General features: G+C 36.5%; 1 protein-coding gene across 18 annotated transcripts in view; it reads right to left on the bottom strand.

The window, feature by feature from the left end:
* The window catches only part of TBCK (TBC1 domain containing kinase), a 194,044-nt gene that overhangs the window by 103,731 nt on the left and 65,768 nt on the right, over nucleotides 1-24,545 (bottom strand). For 14 of the 18 annotated variants that reach the window (XR_011436781.1, XR_011436778.1, XR_011436780.1 and 11 more), the window contains 10 exons: nucleotides 24,382-24,520; nucleotides 22,480-22,579; nucleotides 19,553-19,602; nucleotides 18,991-19,120; nucleotides 17,908-18,006; nucleotides 16,235-16,297; nucleotides 15,406-15,532; nucleotides 13,752-13,802; nucleotides 12,334-12,417; nucleotides 4,427-4,512 (listed from right to left, as the gene is read on the bottom strand). Coding sequence is in view for 12 of the 18 variants with exons in the window: in XM_003364530.5 (XP_003364578.1) it covers nucleotides 4,427-4,512; nucleotides 12,334-12,417; nucleotides 13,752-13,802; nucleotides 15,406-15,532; nucleotides 16,235-16,297; nucleotides 17,908-18,006; nucleotides 18,991-19,120; nucleotides 19,553-19,602; nucleotides 22,480-22,579; nucleotides 24,382-24,520 (929 nt within the window). In the remaining 6 variants the exon portion in view is untranslated. The remainder of the gene's footprint in view (nucleotides 1-4,426; nucleotides 4,513-12,333; nucleotides 12,418-13,751; nucleotides 13,803-15,405; nucleotides 15,533-16,234; nucleotides 16,298-17,907; nucleotides 18,007-18,990; nucleotides 19,121-19,552; nucleotides 19,603-22,479; nucleotides 22,580-24,381; nucleotides 24,521-24,545) is intronic. The other 4 variants (XR_011436779.1, XM_070261609.1, XM_070261610.1 and 1 more) reach the window with 1 other exon arrangement.

The raw sequence follows: 24,545 nt of genomic DNA, 5'->3' as shown, positions 1-24,545 counted from the left end.
AATGATAACAATCACTCTGGTCCCAATTTTGCCAAATACACGTTACTCACACTATTTCTATGTAAATCACATAACTACTATGACATATATAATCTAAGCATCACATCAATGCACAATACTCCTAACTATTCAAGTTTCAGCAGCGCTGTGTTTGGAGTTCTGTGATCCATGGCAAATGGAAAGGAGCTAGGAGTCACAGTCCCTCCGGAGACAGGAGGCTGCATTTCAGTGATGGAAGGTTAACTAGGGCTTACTCTGATAGGATCAGTCACTGAGCAGGAAACTCAGTTTGGGATCTCATTACCAAAGTGCCCACCCTCGCCCTTAATGGATCCCAGCCTGTATTGTTGTTAGAGGAGCAGAAAGTCACCTAAACAATTATTTTAAAGGTAGAACACTGAAGGAAATAATTCAAGGAAAAAAGAAACACTGCATATACAAGCTAATGAAATGCAACTAAAAATATGTGATTATTAATAGAGTAAGAAAAATTCTCTACTTTATCACACCCCTCCTACCACTATTGTCAACAATCTCTATGTTAAAAACACCAAATCTGTTTTTAAAATTAAGTTTAAAAATATTCTCAACATTTTCATATTATCTACGGACTTGAGAAAGAGGCCAATGAAACACAATAAAGCAGACAAAAAAACAAGATAAAAGATTTCAAAACAATCTTCCTGTTAACATTACAACCTTGTTAAATACCTTTCACTTTGTCCATTCTCTGTTACAAGAAAATAGTTGTGGAAAAGGGAATCTTCTCCAGGATAAGATATATTCTTTTTTCCCTTTGTTTACTCTAGGATTCTCAATAGTGACAGAACGGCTCCCTAAAGGGGGATGTGTAGAGTCATTTTTCAGGAATATGTGTGAGCCTTTTATTGTCGCCACGATTAGGATTATTTCAGGCCATCAGTGGCTGGAGGCCGGGATGCCCAGCATTTGCCATCTACTGGACATTGTCATCCCACAAGGAACTGTCCACCACCCCACATGAATTACGGATATCTCATGAGACTAATCACATTACATATATGTCAATAATACTTTCATCATAATACTAGTATTAAAGAGTTTTTACAAGAAGTTATACAAAAATGTCCCAGGAATTACAGGAGGGGACATAATGGGGAGGGAAGCATAAACAGAATAAAGGCATTACATCAAAATTATTGAATAATTAACTCATCCTGTATAGCAGCACATTTAACAAACACCAGTGTATCCTTCACCCAGATTTAACAAACATTATTAATATTTTGCAAGAATTGCTTCAGAAATTTTTAAAATCAAGATAATATATTATCAATAGAATGGAAGGCCCTCTTGTACCACTCCTTAATTCAAATTCTTTTTTAAATATGTTTTGTACTTTCTATAACTTTCGTAAGAATGCTTTCCTTATGGAAACTATAAATATGACATTCCATATTTAGGTCTTCCAGTCAATCTAGAATTTATTTTTACGTATGGTGTGAGATTAGCTGTGATCCCCACCTCCCCTCCGTAGTTATCCAACTGTACCAGGGTATTTATTCAATAATCTTTCTTTTCTAATTGATTTATAGAGTCATCTCTGTCATACACCAAATTCTTTATATGGGTGAGTCTGTTTGTGTTTTCTCTTCTGTTTTACTAGATGATATGACTATCACTGTATTAATTTTCTTTGGTTAATATTTGCCTGACATACATTTTTTATCTCCTTTTTGACCCATATCCTTAAATTTTTGCTCATCTCTTATAAATAGCATATAGATGGACTTTTTAAAAATCTGAAAATTTCCTTTATTGGGATATCTAATTAGCTTACATTCTTTCTATGTTTTTATACAGGATTGGTTGACTGTTCTTTGTTCTACACATCCCCCTTCTATTGTTTTAGAAGTTACACGCTCTCTTTCTATTATTTTAGTGATTATCATTACATTTTAATCACTTTAATATGCATTCTTGTACTTCTGCATTTCTTGTGAACGGAGACACTGACTGCCCTTTGTTTGAGATTATATTTTCAAATACATTTGCATATAAACAGCCTTGGAAAAGAGAGATAGAATCTCCCTTTCAGCAAAGGACAGGTTTTCTTAAAACCTTGGAAGAAAAAAGATAGTCTCTCTCTCTCACCAGAGCAAAGAGAAGGCACGCCTACTGTCCCATATAGTGTCCACTATACTGTCCATTATAGAGTTCTTCTCCTATAATGCCATCCACCATATATGCAGGTGTCCTCTGGACCCTACACTATCTCTATAGGATTAGGAGCCCAGGGAAACACCACCAATGTGCTAATGTTCATGCTGCATGCTGTGTGGTGTGAGTGATGAAGTCCTCTGTCTCTGACCCAGGAGTCTTGGGTTTTCTGCCAGGATCCGTGAAACAGTTACAGGCTCAGTTATTACCTTTTACGTAGGGTGAAATCCCAGATCTGCAAAGGTCCCTGACTTGATGTCTAACTATAACGAGTGTATTTATTTTCCCCTTGCATAACACAGAAACATTAGCGTTCCACCTCCTCTTACCGTTCATGTTATTGTTACGGAGAATTTTATTTCCATATTTAATTAGACTTACAAACTTGTGAGGATTAGAGGCATGGTTTATTTAAAGAGGGAGGAGCAGTACTTGGCACAGTCAGCACTCAACACATGTTCACATTAATAAGTTTAAACAGCACTTTTTGCTCACCACTCCTCATACCACACTCAGAGTTCCATTGTTCTGATTATCTAAAGCAGAGAGAAATTATTTTTCCTTTTGTGATTCCTTTCTTAGTACCATCTATGTTCATGAATATATCTAGGATTTTATCAGACTGCCTTCAGAATTCCACCATAATTTTCTACATAAATGCTTCCTGTCAACCTGTAACACTGACTGAACCAATGTAGTTTCCTGTTCAGAACTGAGCACAATTAGGTGCTTTCAAGAGAATGCTTTGAAAATAATTCTCTCTTCTTTCAGTCTGTATCTTAGTTATTATTTTTTCCCTCAAAACTCTAACATAATTACCAACTCAGCAGTCAGCTCTTCTACAACATCTTCAACTCTAGTCAGAAGACGTCACCTAGTTGTTTCGTATTATATCTCACATTCGTAATGTGAAACAAGAAAGGATGGCTTATATAAAAACGAATACTTACTATGATACTATATATACTGGTTAAGATTTTTACAAGATTTTTCATCTCTATCCATAATTATAGGGCTTGTCCTTACTTTATTTCTGTTTGTTGTACAGTCTGCGTATGTTCTTTTAGGAGCCCTCATTGAATTAGCCATGTACTAAAATGAAAGGTATTTCTCCGCCAGCCTAGAAGCAAATGACACCGTATATGTGAAGGATGGCTACTTCAGGCCTGAAGCCACATCACAGAGATCACAGCAGCCTCTGCTCAGTACATAGAGCAGTGGACTCAGGGTAAGTACACCACATTTTAGTCTCTACCCTCCAAATGGAAGATGAACTAGACCGGGGCAGAGGGTTGTCAAATTACGTAAGTTAAAGTTGTGGTTCTGTGACTAGTTTTGTTACCTCCCGGAACACTAAATTTCTTATCTATTAAATGCTGAAATTATCTGCTTATATGCCTTACAGATTTATTTTGAGAATCCAATGAAATAATATTTATGAAAGTATTTTTAAACTTCAAAGCACTCTGCAAGTATTTATACTATAAGTGTTATTGTTAACACTGTAAAAGCATTAGTTGAGTGATAACATAAACATTTTCACCCTTAATCTTACCATCAATATACTGGTCTCTGGATATAAGCCTTAAGAGGAAAGCCATGATCAGAAAACAAAGAAGGTTAAGATGGAATAAGGAGATCTCTATCTCAAAAAGTGTTCTGTGAGGTTTAAAAAAACCTATGATCCTGGACTCCAACTGCCTTTAACAGGAGGTCTGATCCATGTCACACACCGCAGATAAGAAACAGGCTGTGCTACACCTGGCTAACCTTTGAGTCAGCTCTGACTTTTGGTTTGACGTGGACTACGAAGAAGCTAAGGGAGTAAGCTGCAATCTGGCAAGGCTTCCAAGGTAATACATCAAGCAAAGCAGAAGCAGCTACTTAAGAACTCACTGAAGTTCTAGTTTCTTACTTCTTGAAAAGAAGCCCTGAGTATCATTAAATCCAAATGAAAACGCTTCACAGCACAGTTTAATACAATGCTCATACTGAGTTTTCAAAACAATTTGACAGTATCAAGAAACATAATATACTTTCCCTTTACTTAAGGCTGAGAATATGGAAGGAACCACACAAACCTGATGACAGGCTACAACTAGCAGCAGGAACTTGTTTAGATATATGGACTTCTATGACAACAAAACTTTAAAAACAGTATTCTCTCGTGCTGCCAATTCCTGCTTTACTGTTTACCTCCTGTTCTATCAGTGCACCTTGTACTTACATCCGGAATAAACCCAATCTCATTGAGATGATTGCTCAGCTCTGGATCATGGAACGCAATCATCTGAGAGAACACAGCCAGATACTCTGAAATGACAACAGAGTTTAAGGCAATCATCGTCTTTATACAGTACTTCAAATAAAGACAGTAAATTCACAAAAATGACAGTTTTACTTCTATTTTGAATGAAATTTAATTTCTCCATGAAGAAAACATACTTTAATAGATAATTTTCTGTTTTGTTACCACTTTAATCACTTACTGATATTGATGAGGATTATTTTGGGCTGGTTACTTTTAAAAACTGCAGACAGGAAAGAAACTCTGAAAAGTAGAATTTACTTACCCTTTGTTAAGAGATATTTACATTTGTAAAGGAAATCTCCATCTGTAAAGGTGTCTCCCGCTCTGTGCCAGGAAGAAGGGGGGATGACCTTATCTCTAGAAACTCTTAATGGGGAAGGCAAGGACTTAAATCTGCATAATAATCTTATTCTTATTTACTGTATTTGTCTGGTAACCTCATGTAACTGATTCCTCCCACCACCAACATCCCCTTTTGTCTTTAGCTGAAGATGACATTTGAGGTGGTAGCTTTAGCCATTTTGGCGAGTTGCTCAGGTTGCCTGAGCCTCTCCCATGTATACATGTTATAAAGCTTTGTTTAATTTTCTCTTGTTATTCTGTCTCATGTGAATTTAATTCATTCTGCGGCCAGAAGAACCCAGAGCGGGTAGAGGAAATGTCTTCCTCCCCTACAGTTTGGTGACTTGGATGGGATAAAATTCCACTGGCTGTGATGAGGATCAAGGCTGCCCCAGGGAGAGAAGCCCAAGGTGACCTGCCCAACATACCGATCTATATCATCCTCCGAAGCACAGCACATCCTGACTTGATCCAAGGTGACCTGTCTTACATACCGATCTATATCATCCTCCGAAGCATAGCACATCCTGACTTGACCCAAGGTGACCTGTCTTACATACCGATCTATATCATCCTCCGAAGCACAGCACATCCTGACTTGATCCAAGGTGACCTGTCTTACATACCGATCTATATCATCCTCCGAAGCATAGCACATCCTGACTTGATCCAAGGTGACCTGTCTTACATACCGATCTATATCATCCTCCGAAGCACAGCACATCCTGACTTGATCCAAGGTGACCTGTCTTACATACCGATCTATATCATCCTCCGAAGCATAGCACATCCTGACTTGACCCAAGGTGACCTGTCTTACATACCGATCTATATCATCCTCCGAAGCACAGCACATCCTGACTTGATCCAAGGTGACCTGTCTTACATACCGATCTATATCATCCTCCGAAGCACAGCACATCCTGACTTGATCCGATCTGATTCTTATCTAAAGTTATAGGACTACCTAATAATCAGACCCCACCTGCACTGATACCATTTTAACGACTTTTTCTTTACATAATCTTTCCTTTGTCTTGTAACTCACATACCTATGCCTTAAATTTAGCCCTACCCTCAACCCATGTTTGCAGTTTTTTACTGCCCATGGGTCCTGTTCCCATGCTATTCCATACTATTCTCTGAATAAAAGAGCACTACTGCCAGACCTTGAGAATCCAAGAAATCTTTCTTTTGACTCCTTGACTCACCGAGCCTGCATCAATACTATTAAACAAACATAGCAAAAAGCTATGCCACAACTTATTTTCTACCTTCAGAGCTATCAGTTCATTTCTTGAATCACAAATTGTACACATGACGAATGATGTCTTCCTATTAAATTCAACAAATACACTTTCTCTAGCAATATTAAATGTCTCACATTTACCGTATATTCAGAAAGTGTAACAGATATTTAATAAGGAACAACACTTCGTAAGCTGTTGCAAATGGGATAATTATGCCTCAAATTTGTTTATATATACAGATGTAGGCATCTGTTCCAGTTCCACTCATTTCCATCTAAGACTCTGCATGTGGCACATTTAGGAATAACGTCTGAAATTTACATAATATTATAAATCAATGTTACCTAAATAAAAAAAGAAAACAGGTAAACAGTAGGCAATTAAACATATCTGCTGTTGACACTAATCCTATTCTAATTCAGAGGGTTCAGCTGGAATATGAGGAATACTTCCTTATTTTTTCCATTCTTTCAACAAATTACTATTCTTGCCCATTTACTTACTATGTACTAATCTAAACAAGACACTGGCAACAATCAACTCAAGGGAAAGTAACCATCATATTTTATTAATTAGAAACAAATTAACACATATTTCAAAGAGCTCAACTTATTTATTTTTTGAGATTGACATAACAATAACTCAATGAATGTTTTTCCTCAATTAATAACTTCAACTCTTCCCTTTAATAAAGTAACAGATCTATTTTTCAAACCAATTATTTGGTGAAAATAATCTCTAAAAATAATGTCTGCCTTTCTTTTCTAGTTTTTAAAAGTTCTTTTATTTTTAATATTTGAAGAAATAGGACTAAATCCTTGACAATCTGTTAGTATAAGTAGCCTTCCCTCATTTTCCTCAATTAAAACTTTGCTTTTAACGACCACAATGTATTATATAATTGTTTACCTATGTGCAATGCTACATATTTTACAAAGAGAAGCACCAAGGCCAAAAAGAAAAGTGGAGGTGGTGCTGTATTGAATACCATGATAAAGCTGAATTCCAGAGCTAATGTGAACCTTACCCATGGGTACTGGATAAAGAATGGGATGTGATTAATACTTTTCTTGATCTGAAAATCAAGAAAATTGATTTTCTTTATTTTACTGCAACAGAATCCATTCTATCTATCCACTGTCTCATCTTTTCCTCTAAGAACAAGAAAGGTACAATTAACATCAGCTTCAAGAGTTATAGATTAAAGTGGAGACCCAGGACAGACCCCATGGCCCCAGGGAACTTCCACGTTTAACTTTTCTTTAACTTCTTTTCTTACTTCCAATTAGTGACAGTATGTTTATAGTCCTAATTTACCCAGGAGCTAGAGTTATGCAACACCAACAATCACAAGCATTCAGCTGTATCTTGATGAAAGCATAGTTATTAACTTCCAAAAAGCTGCTTCATTTCAAACCAGAAAATCATGCTTCAGGTAATGCTCCACAACTATGCTCCTTTATTAAATAGCATTCTTATTTGAGCCTTATAAAAGATAATTACTATGTGAGATAACATGGCTAATTGAGGATATACTAAAGAAACCTAATCCATCATGAAAATATTTTCCTCGTGTTCTGTCAAACATTGATGGCTAGATTTATATGATATACAATATGCATTATAATTGCACATAAATATGAAATCTGTGTAAACACATATATATGTATATGTACAAAATACACACAAATATACATATACATTTTATATATTATTATAGGCTGTATATTATTGCATATATGTTATATAAGTTATAAGGCTGGCATAAATTTGATTGCTCACGACAGGCTTTGGAATGAGACATACTATGGCTTGTTATACTCAGAAAAATTTCTTTAAAGGGGGAATATGATAGAACTGATGAAAAATGCACTATGTCATATTTCAAGTTATTTCAGAAATTCAGCAAATTAAAAAAAAACTGAGGGCCAGCCCAGTGGCACAGTGGTTAAGTGCACATGTTCCACTTCAGTGGCCCAGGGTTCACCAGTTTGGATCCCGGGTGCGGACATAGCACCACTTGGCAAGGCATGCTGTGGCAGGCGTCCCACATATAAAGTGGAAGAAGATGGGAATGGATGTTAGCTCAGGGCCAGTCTTCCTCAGAAAAAAGAGAAGGATTGGCAGATGTTAGCTCAGGGATAAACTTCCTTAAAAAAAAAAAAGAAAGAAAAAAAGAAAAAAAAAAACCCAAAAAACTGAAATGCATATGTCCTTTGATTTGTAAACAAACCTGAGAGACTTTAAGGGTAGCCGCAGAAAAACAGACCAGTAGTCAAAATAAAACAAAGGATTTCACAGATATTACTGCTGACTCTTTTAAAATATTCAGAAAACACTCTAAGTGTGATTTCTAATAATACAGATATACAGGTAGAGCCATATAATAACCCCCAAATAGTATTTTATAACTAATAGGTGACCCATGTAAGGGTAAAGACTATTTAAAAAAAAAAAAAATCAAGGTATTTGTAAAATTTCTCCTTAACCTTCAGGTGAAGTTTAATGTTTCACTACTATACAAATTATGTCTAATAAAAATTTTCTGTGTTTTAATGAAATTTTATACCTCAATTTTTTGCAATGAGATATAAAATGAAAATAAGTTGTCTTTTTCCCTTCTAAACCCTCCCCATATTAAAAATTCTTATTCCTCTCCTTTAAAACAGCTTCTTGTTACATACTTTAAAATGACAATCCACAAAGAATTCAGTGTAAGGATATTACTTGATACTATCATATTTTTGAGCAGCTGTTTAGAAATAAGCTGTTTGTTCAAAAAAAAAAACATAAAATAGATACAGAGATGAAATTTCAAAAAGTCCCACACATGGATATGCTTATTTTTTCCTTCTTGACCAATCTTTCTGATTTCATTCTTTTTGCTGGGGTAAGAAGTAGAGGGTGATGGGCAACAGATTGAAAGCAAAAGGTTTCCTCTGCTCACAAATAAAAAATGGCATTCTCAGTTCTATAATTATTTGTTATTTTCCATCAGGCTGTTAGTTTATCCTGAAGATGATTAAGTATAGATAAATATGCAGAGCCATAAATCTCTTGTCAACTATAATGTGCCCAAGCTAAACCATTTGGTGACATTTTCACTCACAGCACTCAAAAGAAGTTGAAGTTACTTTACTGTGTGAAAATTAATAAACAGAAACCTCATTATAATGCAGTCGGGAGGCCAAAAGGGGGAGCTCTCACACCCTACGTCGATGGTGCCCAAGGGGAGGAAGAAAGACTTGCTCTTCTTGACGGCAAGAAGTTCAGCCCATGAGAAACTGTCACGACTCAGCCAGGGAGTTGGAACACTTTGCCCCCTTTGTTTACAGTAGGCTCCCAACCTCCTCTACCCTCCGTCAGCGCCCCCTCTCCCCTGCTGCTGGGACTCGCACGTGACTCGCCATACTTGCAGACCTCAAACTGCCATTCTTTGCTGATCCTGAATAAACCCATTTTTGCTGGAGAAATAACAGATTGTCTACTTGTTTAAGGTCAACAATTGCAAATGAACCTAATTAGATTATTTCCTATTACAAAGTTTGCAGGCTGTAAAATTTGGCTTACTGTCTAAAGTCACAAGAACAAGCACCAAGCTTTCTGTCTAAATGGGAAGACAGAGGTTCAAAAGAAGAGAAAAAAAGAGAAAGGTAATTTTTAGGGCTACATTGTGAGCCATTTTCTTTTTGATAAAAAGATAAAAAATGTATGAGCAAACTCACTTTGCGCCTCAGGGTAGTTCTTATAACATTTCTAGTAAAGGTAGAACATTTCTGTCTCAGGAAAAATACCCTCAGTCACACAATGCAAGACATTCTTGAAAATGGCAAGGCTATATGCCCAATGCATTTCCTGCTCTCTCTCAATATCCTATCATCAAGTCATCCATGACAAAGATGTGCATTAAACTGGAAATAGGCAATGCACTGTTTTTCCAAATACATAACCCTTTATGGTGAAGTTGCACATTACCCCTCGTTGTTACTGTTTGATGAGAAAGGAGATTTATATCACACTCCCATTTTGACAACTGGACTTTAGACTTTGACGTCTGTCTTCCTTTCTCCCTCCCCCTCAAAGACTTATTGAACGTCTATGTGTAGTATGACCACACATCCTACTTTACCTGGCAGAGCCCAGCTGCACCTGTAGACTCAGTGTCTGATGCAGTTAATGTCCCTTTTAACTCTCAAAAACATCACAGTTTAGTTACATATCCACTCCTAGCTGCATGTGGCACACATTAAATGCTAGGGATACAGTGAAGGAGATACCACTCTTGCCCTCAAAGGATTTAGAAACACATATACATAGACAGAAAATTGGGGAAATTTTCACCAAATTTAATTTCCCCGGTTTATACGTATTTTCCTCTCTCTTTCCCTTTCTGACCTGTAGCGATCACATCTTTCAACGGTCCAAGTATGGATTTGCCTTGGTTTTACAAACAGTACAAGAATATGTTTAACGTTGTGGCAAAATTCCAATGGCTGTGTTAGTGACAATCCACAGCAGAATGACATCAAAGAACAGTTTAAGTTTTAGAGGCCAGTTTTCTGGGTTGCTCCTTTCTTAAGTGCAAAGTGACACTAAGGTATAGTTGGGTTTTCCACAAAGGGTTAGTTCCCATTCCTAATAACTAAACGACCGCTTCTCTTCATCGGCCAGATTTTTCTCTTCAATAGCCTAAAGTATGTCTTTCCTACAATTTATAAGCTTGCTTTGCAATATCTCTGAAACTCTAATCAATCTATCCCTTTGAAATCCCTCCATCTTTTTCAATCCAGCTGGTATTCTAAGGTTCTGAATCTCAGAGTAATCTTAGTAATCTCAGATCCGAACCAGCAAACCAGCGAACCAGCGAACCCCCGGGCCACCAAAGTGGAGCGCGCACGTGAACTTGGCCACTAGGCCAAAGGGCTGGCCCCTCTTTCTCTTTTCTTTTCAGCTTCTTTATCTTTTTAATTTACATTTCCTTTCCTGTTTCCTTTCTAATTATTTTCTCATTATATTGACCTCTTATATTCTAGTTTTACACTTATTTCTAAGTAAGTAAAAATATTGCTAATTGGGACCCCACTTGGTCAGAATTTTTGATAAATCAGACACAACCTGTAGTTGTGTCCTGCTTTGTCTATTCAAATTGAGAGAATTATACCAAACCATAATAATATAAGTATAAAGAAGACATATTATCAGCTTTAAGTTGTTTAAAGTTTACTAGAATTAATAAGACATATATGTATAAATAAAAAGTCTAAATGAAGGGGGTATCTGATAAGTTTTATAAAAACGGTAAAAGGGGAGACTGTGTGACCAGCTTTGCAGTCTGTTCTAAAAGAAATACAGAACTATAAGAAAATCTCCTGCCCTTAAAACATTAAAATCTTCTTCAAAAGATACGACATAAAGCAACATGTAATGCCATGATTATTATACTAGCAAAAAACCTGTAATAATGATAGTAATAAAATAGTAATAATAGTAAAAATAACAATAAAATATTAACAATTATTGTTATTGAATTGAATGTTTCTATATGCCAGGTATTTACATATGTTATTATGTTTAACCTTTACAACAATCTTTATTTTAGATATGAGAAAAATTACAACGAGCAAACTATTTGTCCAAGATTCACAATATGTAATGAGGCTTAAATTTGAAACAAAGTTTGTCTGATTCAAAAGTGTTTATTATCAACTTCTGTTACATTACTTTCAAAAAGGAGTTCAGAAAATTATATTGCAAGTTTGAACGTGGCTGAGTACTCCAGAAAGAATTCACAGATGGTTGCCTCTCTTGGACTCTGAAGGAACGGTGTATTTTAGGAAAGCAGGAGAAATGGAGGATATTTTGGGTTCAAGCATGGGGAATGAGATGAAAGAGAAGTGTTTTTAATATCTATTTACTTAGACAAACACTGTTTAACCTTTGTACTAATTCACAATAGGCTTGCTCCATGGTGAAGCTTTTTATGGGCAATTTTAATTGTGAGACAGACAAACAGCTTGACTTGACTTTTCTTAAACTGGGATGCCTGAATTTGAACTGAACTGAGATTAGATATTAAATTCTTTGTGGACTTAGTGGAAAGACTAAACTTAACCATCTCTTCATGGGTTTTAGTGATGGTTTAATCACCCTATCTGATCAGGTGAAAATCATAAATTTAACTGAGTAACAAGCACTTGCCCTGTAAACAGACAAGGAAGGACATTTGCTTACCTTGTATTACATGTGAGTTGTCTTTCAAGAAGAAGTTATACAGGTATTTGGGGATAAAGGCAGACATACACGCATAAGCCAAGGCTAAGAAAGAATACGGCAAAGGGATAAACAAATTAGCTAACGGGTAAACGATCAGCAGTCACTCACTCAGCGCACATTCCTTGAATCTACTATTAAACAAGAGTTATGTTAATAATTAATGGAAACAGAAAATCAAGGGTAGAAAATCCCTCTATCGTTTAAAATAGTATTTTGGACAACAAGAGATAATCACCCCAGCAAGTTTTCAGTTTCAAACCCCTGTGGCAATCATTATCCCACAATAATAAAAATCCTTATTACCAGACTTTATACATTTTTTAAATCTCTAAACATGATCATCATTAATGAGCTATACAAACCTCAAGATCCTTAATTTTTGCTGATACAAACAAAAGAGCGTGAGAACTTTGGATTTAGAAATGCTAGTCATAAATTGTTTTTTCAAACACTGATCCTTTACTATTCCTGGATCAATATGTATGATAATGGACGATGCCTAACTAAATACAGGAAAACTAGTCTAGATTAATGAGTAATGATATCAGAGAACTGTACATTTAAAAACTATTCAAATAAAGAAATTTTAGTTTCTGGTTTACGCTATCTAACCAATTGCAGAAATCTATGCAAATTATGACAAAAAGCAGAATTTGAAAAGATGGAGATTATGAGACTGAGCTTCTAGAGACTCATGCTAGATATGGTGACACTCTCTACAACACGTGATATCATTCGGGATTTGAGTCAATTAAGTTTAACAAATATTTATTGAAAAACATACTATAAAAAGGGCATTATAACAGAGGGACAGAAAACAAAAAATCTTGTCGTTAAAAAAATATGCTAACCAAAAAAACGGGTTATATATTAGCATATAAATAACTATAATGCAAAACATACACAAGATAAAGTTCTGGAAATATTAAGTGCTGTACAGGCTCAGGAGGGAGAATAAGAAAAGTCTTCATTAAGGAAGTAGAGGTTGAAATGACATGCTTTGGAGATGCAAGAGCAATATAGATTTCTTTACAAATTGTTTGGAAAGTATACATAGACTAAAACTAATCTTTAAAGAAGTCAGAATTTTCTCCAATGTTTCACAAAAATGGTCACCAAAGTGGATGAGCACATTTGGTATAAGCAGATTCTCCCCTAAATCTTTAGTCTCTGCCTGGTCACGACTGAAACTCCCCAGCAATCAATTAATCTTTCACGTTCTCTAAAAGGAGTCTAACACATTATTTCATAGAAATTTACAGCATCTATGAGGAAGAAAGCAAGAACCTTACAAGGAAAACAAAAACCTTTCATGTTTGAATAAAATATTTTAGAATAATATGCACAATGATTATTTAAATGACAAACAGGCTTACCTTCATTATTGAAATTTAAATATAGGAATGGAGCACAAAGTGAGTCAAGACCTGATGGGGAGGGGTTGGGAGAAAGAATTCAAATAAATGTAATCCAGTAGAATTGCAGGTATACGTAGATAATACGTGGATTATGTAGATATAGACCTTAAATACCTTCTTATATGCATTACTTCTATATAGATTAAGCATTATCAGGATTACCCACGCAGAAATGTATGACCTCAGGGTTATGGTGAAGAGTAACTGATGGTGACTGGCACATAGCAAATGCCCAGTACAAATCAGCTATTATGATTATCAATATTATTATGAGTTGAAGAGAGAAATACAGTAAGAGAAAAGTGTAAAAATGATAGAAGCCTTAGGATGTAATCGCATCTCTGAGCCTAACTGTGATCTGGGTACTCGCTCCACATCTCCAGGCAAGGTTCCTCATCTCCGAGCCTAACTGTGGGACCTGGGCAATCGCTCCACAACTCCAGGCAGCCTTCCTCATCTCTGAGCCTAACTGTGGGACCTGGGCAATCGCTCCACATCTCCAGGCAGGCTTCCTCATCTCTGAGCCTACCTGTGGGACCTGGGCAATCGCTCCACATCTCCAGGCAGGCTTCCTCATCTCTGAGCCTAACTGTGGGACCTGGGCAATCGCTCCACATCTCCAGGCAGGCTTCCTCATCTCCGAGCCTACCTGTGGGACCTGGGCAATTGCTCCACATCTCCAGGCAGGCTTCCTCATCTCCGAGCCTAACTGTGGGACCTGGGCAATCGCTCCACATCTCCAGGCAGGCTTCCTTGTCTGGGCGATGGGGATTTGTCTTACATGTTTCTCAGGGACAATGAAAGAAAATCTTCTAAAAATTGTAAAGTACAAATATGTGACACACTCCCTTTATTGATAATGCTATTTATATGTTCTCATGTTGAACGAATGTACATAAACCTACCTATAATTTTTAGGAAAATATAGAACTCTTTTTTAAAAAGACAGAGCTACTAGGAAAAATAATGCTTCATTTTAAGTTTGGCTAGAAACAGAGAATTGAAATATAAAAACTACTCTTCATAACAATGAATTCAAAAATAGGACTGGGTGGAATGGGTTTCTCATTCACGAATTTATCAATGACAAAAATAATTATGAGAAAACCTAGAAATCAAGGCTGTGGAGCATTAAAGATATTTAAAAAAGAGAGACAATAAATAAAATGAGTAATTTAAGGTGATATCCTATTCCCCCAACTCCTAATAACCATGATAAGCATATGTTGTGAATCACTAGATGTCAAGAATATCAACTAGCCCCAAATTATTTAAGGTATGAAATTATTTTATTATTTGCATGAGCATTGAAAAAATGTACCCATAAAGATTACAATAGCATGAAATATTCTTTCTACTTTCCTAACAATGTGATGGCAAGTTGTCTCATCGAATATCATATATTTAAATGATATCTACTACGTATTTAGACAAAGTTAAAAAAAAAGTTCTCATATAAACCTCTCAAAAAATGGATCATAGCTTTAGTATTGACTTTTTTCAAAGCCAAGGATATTTTGATTATTTTGTTTTAATTTTTAAAATTGTCAGTCATGCAACATGCTCCTAATACTTCAAAAAGAGTCCTAATAAATTAGGGAAACAAAGTTACCTTGCCAATACACAAGATCAGGATGGGACACCACCCAGGCTTTCAGTACACGTCTAAACTTTGCATGACCTTCTGGTGATGATAAGAGTTCATCATACTGATGACAACGAGGAATATCCACTTCAATCTGTAAAAAAGCAAAATGATAAAATGGAAATGTAATAAAGTGATCTCCAATAAACTCCAAAATAAGGAAAAGCAGAGACTGAATTATGAATTTCAGAATAGGTCACCTACATAATCCTGGTGTCTGAAGTTTTTGAATTTTATATTAATCCTCTGGAAATACCAAAAAAGTTACATGTATACTTAAACAAGGAAAACAGACTATTTCTTTTGAAAAGGTATGTACTAATACATTTTTCAAAAAACTTCCTTTACAACCTGGTCTAAATAAAGGGCAAATTTTCAGATAAAAACTTGCAATTATTAGGCAAAGTTACTTGGCCTACACTCTTTTTTGCTGAGCAAGATTCACCCTGAGCTAACATCTATGCCAATCTTCCTCTATTTTCTTTGAGTGTGTGGGCCACCAGCACCACATGGCTGCTAACAGGGCAGCATAGGTCTGTGCCCGGGAACTGAACCCGGGCCACTGAAGCAGAGCATACTGAACTAGGCCACTGGGGCTGGGCCCTGGCCTACACTCCTTTAAGCAACAGTTCTAGCTCACTAACTTGTGAGTATAAGAGTTATGCTTAGTCTAATACCATATGCACATAAGGGCTGCTGAGTACTCATAAGGACAAGAAGAAAATTCCTCATGTCTTTCTAAAATTTAAAGATTTGGCAAATTGTCTTAGGTTGTTTAAGAAAACCTAAATCATACTTGTCTATCTGTAGGAATTGGAGTATCTTTATCAATTGCATCATACTTCGCATGAATAGCCCCCTGCAAAAAAAAAGATATATAAATTATTAATTAGGCAAAATCTACTTCTTATAAACATCTATCTTTGAAAACAATTAGAGAGAGGCACATTCAAACCCAAAGTATACCTCTTAAGAAAAACTCTTCATCTTTGACAATCTGTGATGAGAGTCTGTGACAACTGGCAGACATATGAATTCTACAAACCAGAAGACAGAGGCATTGATCGAGTCACTCAGCTACCGAGTGTGCTTACTCAGCCTCCACAACACAACAGCCCTGCTCTCTATCCACTGCCATCTCATATGCCGTAAGTTTCATGAAGAAACTTTTAAAAACTTGGGTGGGGTGGGGAGGGCGGTTATCCCATGAGAAATATTCCTGTTAAAGTTGGTAATGAAATAAAAAATAAAAGGAAACTGTTTCAAGGAGTGGTACTTCAGCCCTAGGAGGCAGAAGTTAGGGATAAATTAAAGAGTGAAATGTCAAGTACTTATGGAACCATTAAGGGACTAAATGGATCATTTACATTTTTCAGTTATACCATTACAGAAGGAATAATTGGACAAGCCATCTCAAATTTTGGTCATGTTCTATAGGACCAAGCATGGAACAATTCTTGTTACTCTGGTTTACTGTAATGGTAGAGAAAGAGCCAGGAATTTGGAGGTCAAACTCTGACATTACATGCTGTATCAACTTCTCTGGCACGTCTATTTAACAAGAGATTTGGACAACCTGACCTCGGAAGTCCTCTTGAACTTTAGCACTATATGGTCTACAATTCTAACTATTAATGTATGGTGTGGAACAATAGGCATTCTTGTAAAGCAACCAATCAAACTTTATAGACTCTTATCAAGGTAATCAAGAACTCTTTCAACAGCAAGTTAAAAGGATTGAAAATAGTTGGGGGAATTAAAACACAAAAAATTGGTGGGGGAGATCCATAAGTTATCTGTAAGAGAATATGTGATGGCAGGATGACAGAGAAATTGACAGGAAATGAAAAAATCTTGCAAGGATCTGGCCCGTTATCATGACTGCCGTTACTGAAGTTCTCTGTTAGTATCGCAAGCCACCCTAATACCGCTGTGACACCCCTCCTTCCCTCACTGCCACAGGTACGGTGCTGCAGAAGACAGAGCAGCTGTTTCTCTTGGCTGCACGGTTCTGGGGAGATGGACATGCCAAAAGGCACTAAAATTATGTTAATGATTTTTGACAAGGTTCAAATTGGAGTGGAAGATTTCTTCAAATTTAGACAGAACTCTTTATAAATAGGCAATTCTATCGTATTCCTAAATGAACAGACTTTATTAGCAGGACTAAACACTTATACATATATATTCTCAAAATATTCTGATTTTAAAATTAATAATCAAGATAACTTCTGTGAGTCTCATTAAACAATAAATAGAATAAATCTAACAAACCTTCAATTATATTTTTATATTCTACCTAGTCTATTCTTTTCCTCTATTCCTTTCACTTAAAATTGTCAAATATTCTTAATGCTCACATTTTACTAGATAATTTTCCAACAACTTGAAAAACATATATTCAGAAAGCATTTTCCTTCTTCTTTCTTAGCACTACTGACCAGCTGCTAACCTACTTTTCTTTCTTACCTCAACTCCCAGAAGAGCAGCCCAGGTTAAACCCCTCATTAGAGGAGGAATGTCAACTCTTGCTTCTTTCCAGATCTGATTTTTTTTATATGGATACGCCTAGAGATGAAGAAAGATATGAAAATACCACACATTACCAAGTGCCACCTTTAGTTTAGACAGTTCTGACTACGCCAGTGATAAGGCTAAGGGTGACCTGCAACACAGTTCTGAGTATCTGAAATGACTTTGTCTGGTGTATTAACACACATAAGTCAGCAGTGGAGTGGTTCCTCATCCTCTGTAAACCTCGTACAATACAAAGAGAGGAGCTGATCCTACTGTTTTGAATCATTCTATTTTGTGCTCTGGGAGAATTACGAAGGAGTCACATGGAGAATAATATTACCCACCTCACATGGGTTAAATAATGTATGTAAAGCACTAAGTAAAATATCTAGTGATACACAAAGTATTCAAAAAAGTTATTATTACGGTTACTTCTATATCCTAGCATATACATTTGTCCTTTTACAAATTTTTTACTTTAGGAGCGATTTCTAGAAGAGAATCATTAGGACAATGGGTATGGATGCTGTTAAAGTTCTTGATATATACTTTCAAAGAGCTTTACAGAATGTTTCAATCAATTTATACTTATTCCAAAAGAATGACTGTTCCAATCTCAATACACCTTTGCTCACTTTGCTAATCAGTGTGCAAAAAAGCCTATTTTAATTTTTTATTCATTCCTAGTGTGGATAAATACTTTGAATAGCTTTACAGACTAGTAACTCTATTATGTTCTTTATCCGTTTCTCTGTTTCAATAACAGTGATTTTCTTGTTGATTTTCAGGTGTTCTTTAAATATCAAGGATATTAATTCTTTTGTCTAACATGATTATGCATGGATTCCTCCATCCTGTTTTTACCTTTTAATTTTATTTACTATGAACATGTATCATTTTTACATTAACGTTAATTAGAAAAGATAGGTCATAAGAATTAGTGTTCTCATGACATCAAGATTCCATAAGAATTACCAATGAAATAAAAAACAAGGATTGTACATGGGCTCCTATAACACACTTTAGAATCCCTACCTTTAGCAGCCTGTCAAAGAGAACAATTCTGTGAAGTTGGTACTCTGTGTCCCTCTCTCGGATGATTAAAGGGAGAGTGGCAGCTGCAGACAACTCATTATTGCTGTTTGAATGAGGCAAGTTAGACTGGCTATAAATGAGAAACAAAAGCATAAAAATTGACAAAAGGGATAAAATTTTAAAAAAACAAAACACTATATTTTTTTTTTTTGAGGAAGACTAGCCCTGAGCTAACATCTGCCAATCCTCCTCTTTTTGCTGAGGAAGACTGGCCCTGAGTTAACATCCGTGCCCATCTTCCTCTATTTTATATGTGGGATGCCTACCACAGCATGGCGTGCCAAGCTGTGCCATGTCCACACCCAGGATTCAAATCAGCGAACCCCGGGCCACCAAAGTGGAATGTCCGCACTTAACTGCTGCGCCACCGGGCCAGCCCCAAAACACTAAATTTTTGTATTCTATGTAGGAAACACTTTTCAAAGAAAATGTACAAGCTTTTTACCAACCTGATATAAACAGAAAAGAAAAATAAGTGTAAAAGGAGATTATATATACTCACTCATCTTCAAGTAACGGGTAAAATGCTTCTCCACCAACATCTTTTAATCTCTGGTAAATTTAAAGAGAAAATATTTGTCATATTTATGATCTGAGACAGCAACACTGATCTGTATTTAAAAGGAAAAATAACGTAAAAGTCTTGAATTTATAAAGATACCAAGAAAAGTATAAAATAGAAACTAAAGTTCATTCTTATCATAAACATGTAAATATACCATGCCTCCTGTGATTAAGCTTAGCTGTGAAGAATAGTTTTTTGATTTTTTTTTTTTACCTCCAACTGTGCCTCATAAATGTGAGACACCTATTATGATAGTTTTCCAAACTCAATTCAGAATTACTAAAACTAATATGAAATTTAATAAATGGCTATTTTTAAATTATATGAAGATTACTTTAAAAGGTACTTTTTAATCCACATCCCTTAATTTAAAGCTCAAGTCAGATTTATTTTTGTTTTGACATTAATAAAAACTAAGATATAAGGAAGGTGCTAATAAAAAGGGTTCAAAAGAATCTCCACATCACACTCTGAACATGCATGATTTAAACAGCTGATAAATCAACTGACACAATTCAAGTCTCTTAATTATCTTTTTCACAAAGTCATTATAAAAAATGTTGCTCCAAATAATGACATTGCCAGGATTATAGGTATTCTTCAAAGACGTAAGAAGGCAGGCAGCAGTAAAGTGGAATCTTAGGCACGTGCTGAGCAGAGTGAGTAAGTTAATGCCGTCCTGCCCTTCGGGCCAGCCTGCAAGCTGCAGGCGGAGCACCTGCCCCGGGAACGACACAGGAGCTTGAGCTGTGTGCAGCCAGCACTGATCTCCTGCGGACTGCAGTCATCGTGCACTGAGCCCTCTGAGCTACTCCTGGAACTTTTAAAGGCGAAAGAAAAATCTACCCAACACTGAGAATCTGGCAAGCACTGGATTTATGCCTGGCTTTTCTCTAAAGATTGACATGCCATGCATTTATCCCATTTTGCCTTTGAACTTTCAGGTATTTCTTTCATGGGTTAAAATTCTAAGTAGAAAAATAAGATTTTCCCAAATTTTACTGCATTATTAATATACACATTTTTTAAAGTTTGGGTTTTACTGTCTTAAAAGTCATAAATATTCTAAGTATCTTCTCTGTTTTTTCCAGTTAAAAACAGACAAGAAAAGACTAAAAAAGTAAGGAAAATGCAGTGACGTGGGACTGAACGCTGCCTTAGGGACAAGGGAGGTGACTGAGCATTGACGGACACTGATCACTGCCCTTAGGATGGCAGCGCACGGAGGGACAAGGGAGGTGAGCGAGCATTGACAGACACTGATCACTGCCCTTAGGATGGCAGTGCACAGAGGGACAAGGGCTTGGCACCTATCAAAGGCAGCCAGGCTGGAGGAGAACCTGCCATCCCAGGAAAAGAAAAAACTGTGTGTGTGTTAGCGGGGTTATCCAACTCCAGCCTCTCTAGTCTTTGATGTGGGGAAGAGCAACACCCAGTTCCAGCTCCCTCCAGCCTTCCTGTCGTACCTGAAGAGGGAGAGAGGGAGAGAGGGAGGGAGGCTGGGAAGCAGTGGGAGGGTCACAGCCCAGAGACAGGCTCACCAGCAGGCTGAGACCTACTCATGGGATTACAGAACACGTCCCGGTCCCTGTGTCAGCAGAGCTCCTGGATAGTAACAGCAGATTCCAGCTGAAAGAGGTGCGGCCTCAGACCCTATTTAGAAAAGAGTATCTAAGAAACCCAAAGATAACAGGGGACACAAGATCAAGGAAATTTTTGCCTCTGACAGAAAAGCTACACAAATAGTAAACAGCCAGATAAACATGACATCTTGCACCAAAGGCCTATTTATCACAGTTCCTTTAATGGCTACATCATGTCAAGTTTTCCACAAGAAATTGCAAGGCATGCTAAAATATGAAAAAGACACTCTGAAGAGACAGAGCAAGCTTCAGAACCATGCTCAGATATGGCAGAGATTTTGGAATTCAGACCAGGAATCTAATATAGCTATGACTAATATGCCAAGGGTTCTCAGGGAAAAAGTGGACAACATGTAAGAACAGGTGGGTAATATCAGCAGAGATGAAAATTCTAAGATAGAAACAAAAGATGTAACCTATGTGTAACAGAAATACCAGAAGGAGGAGAGAGAAAGGAATAGAAGAAACATTTGAAGTAATAAGAATAAATAATAATAAGTAATAATAAGCAATAAGAATAAAAATTAGAAATTTTCAAAATTAAACAGACACCAAATGACAAAGATCCAGGCAGTTCAGAGAACATCAAACAGGATAAATATCAAAAAAAATCTACACCTGGGCATATCATATTCATTAAGAGACATCATCAAAAAGTTAAAGGAAAAGTCACAGACTAGAAGATATATGCACCACAAACAGCCAACAAAGACTCCATATCTGGAATACATTTTTAAAAGTCCTCAAATCAATAAAAAAAAATCACTCAATAGAAAAATTGGCAAAAGATATGAACTAGTAATATATAGAAGAGCTAAGTAAGCTGCCAGAAAATAAGACTCATAATTGCCCTATGATCAGGGAATTAAAAACTAGTATTATAGTAAAATACCATCCCACATCTTTCAGAGCAATAATTTTTAAAAAAATTTGACAATACCATGTGTTCTCAAGCATGTGGAGAAATGAGAACCCTTATCCAATAAGGTAGAAAGACAAACTGATAACACCATTTTTCTGAATGACCAGACAACATATGCTAAAGCTGAAGATGTACAGATCCTATTTCCCAACAATGCCACTCCTGGGCACGTACCTTAAAGAAACTCTCACATATTTTATAAGATCAGGGAGGAATTCAAGGCTTCATGTGTACCTGTAAGGTTTTATTAAAAAAAAAAAAAAAGATCTGAAGCAAATTTGCCCAAATACCATTCTTACATTTCTCAGCTGGCATAATGACAATGTCACAGTGGTGTCATCTAATAATGAGCTTCTATCTCGACCTTGTCCAAAGCTTTCACCATCTTCAAAGAGAAAACTGAAAAGAGATTAAAAAAAATTACTTTAATAAGCACACAAAGTCCAACTGTTTCTTCTAGAAAAAACAATTTAGAATAAATCATCAATTTCTTCATCAAAGAAAGAAATTTTAGACTGAATGGGTTAATAAAAAAAAAAATGTAACTGCTGGTTGAAATTTCACCAAACAATTCTCATTTTCAAATATATGGTGAGTGATTAAGAACACAGTATATAAATATCAAGCATTGTAGGAACACAAAAGCACGGTTTACACTCTTTGTTCATGCAGGTCCAACCCTAACATTACTCTCCTGACACTATGTAAATATGCTCCTGAGGAAGTTTCTATGTGTGGGAATGATAAAGGGAAGAAGAAAGAAAATCATGATGGTAACTTCTCAGGAGAAAGAATACTGAATGACAGATGTATGAAATTTGTTTAGAATTTGAGACAATTACTTTTGAGAATTTATATATTCTTCAAACCATTTATTCTTGCTCTTTCATCATCTTATTTCCTGATTTTCTACTTAATCCAACATGTGAGCAGGATAATTAAAGCTAATGTTTAAAAATCAGTTTAGGGGCCAGCCCTGTGGCTGAGTGGTTAAGTTTGTGGGCTCCACTTCGGCGGCCCAGGGTTTCGCCGGTTCGAATCCCGGGAACGGATGTGGCACCACTCATCAGGCCATGCTGAGGCGGCATCCCACATGCCACAACTAGAAGGACCGACAACGAAAAATACACAACTGTGTGCTAGGAGGCTTTGGGGAGAAAAAGGAAAAATAAAATCTTAAAAAAAAAGTCAGTTTAAGACGAGAAATAGCAGAGAACCAGTGGTCTATTAAATAATTAACCTAAAAAATTAACATGTGGGGAAAAAAAGATCAGCAGATGATTTCTATGGTTACCTACAATGATCAAATCTAGTCCTAAATCTAAAATTAACACTTAACACCCTGGTGGAAACTCAAGAGATCCAGGCTCAAACCCTTGTGAGTAAACAGGAAGAGCAATGGAACAGGGACCACTCTGGTCACCAGGGTTGTACTGTTAGTTAACTTCCAGGCTCATTTATCAGATGGTCTCCAAGATGTCAGGCAGTTTTGCAGATTTTTCTCAACAGTGACTTAGGACTGAGATGACCTCTAGGACAGGCAATGAGGGCACAGAGTACACTGACATTTACAAATATAATTGGAGTAGAAAATAGTACTTCATAATAGGCACACTAGTCTAGTTTATTAACCTCTTGAATATTGCTGTTCTGACTGGTGCACTTTTCATTTACTGAACATAAATTGTTGCAAGATGTTCCATAACGATAACTTTACTTCAAATAGGACATAAAGCAAATTACTTATTAAAAATAATAAAAATATTGGGACCAGCCCCATGGCATACTGGTTGGGTCTGGCGCACTCTGTTTTGGTGGCCCAGGTTCACAGGTTTGGATTTTGGGCGAGGACATGCACCACTTGTCAAGCCATGTCATGGTGGCATCCCACATATAAAACAGAGGAAGACTGGCAGAGATGTTAGCTCAGGGACAATCTTCCTCAAGAAAAAGAGGAGGAAGAGTAGCAACAGATGTTAGCTCAGAGCGAATATTCCACACACACACACACACACACTAAATAATAATAAAACTATTGATGGGAATTCTGCAATTAGAAACTCCACACAAGAAAACAAGGTATTAACTTGCAATGGCTTTCATAATCATTTACTGGGAATGTCTACCAAAAGACCAAAACAAATTTAAAAAAATATTAATTCTAGGTTTTTTCATTTCCAAGAGAAGTTTTCTTTCCTTACTTGGGGAGTGTGCAGACAGGCGGCTTGGATCGAATGATCTCCTTGTTGACCAGCTCTTTCTCCAAGTCACCTCCAGCTAAACACCAAAGGTAATACACTTCTTCAATAGATCTTTCTGCCAGGTAATCACTGTTTATGTCTATTAATGGAAAATTTAAAAGATC

Source organism: Equus caballus, chromosome 2, assembly GCF_041296265.1.
Source record: "Equus caballus isolate H_3958 breed thoroughbred chromosome 2, TB-T2T, whole genome shotgun sequence".
Lineage (NCBI taxonomy): Eukaryota > Metazoa > Chordata > Mammalia > Perissodactyla > Equidae > Equus > Equus caballus.
This window is presented reverse-complemented; position numbering and strand designations above follow the sequence as displayed.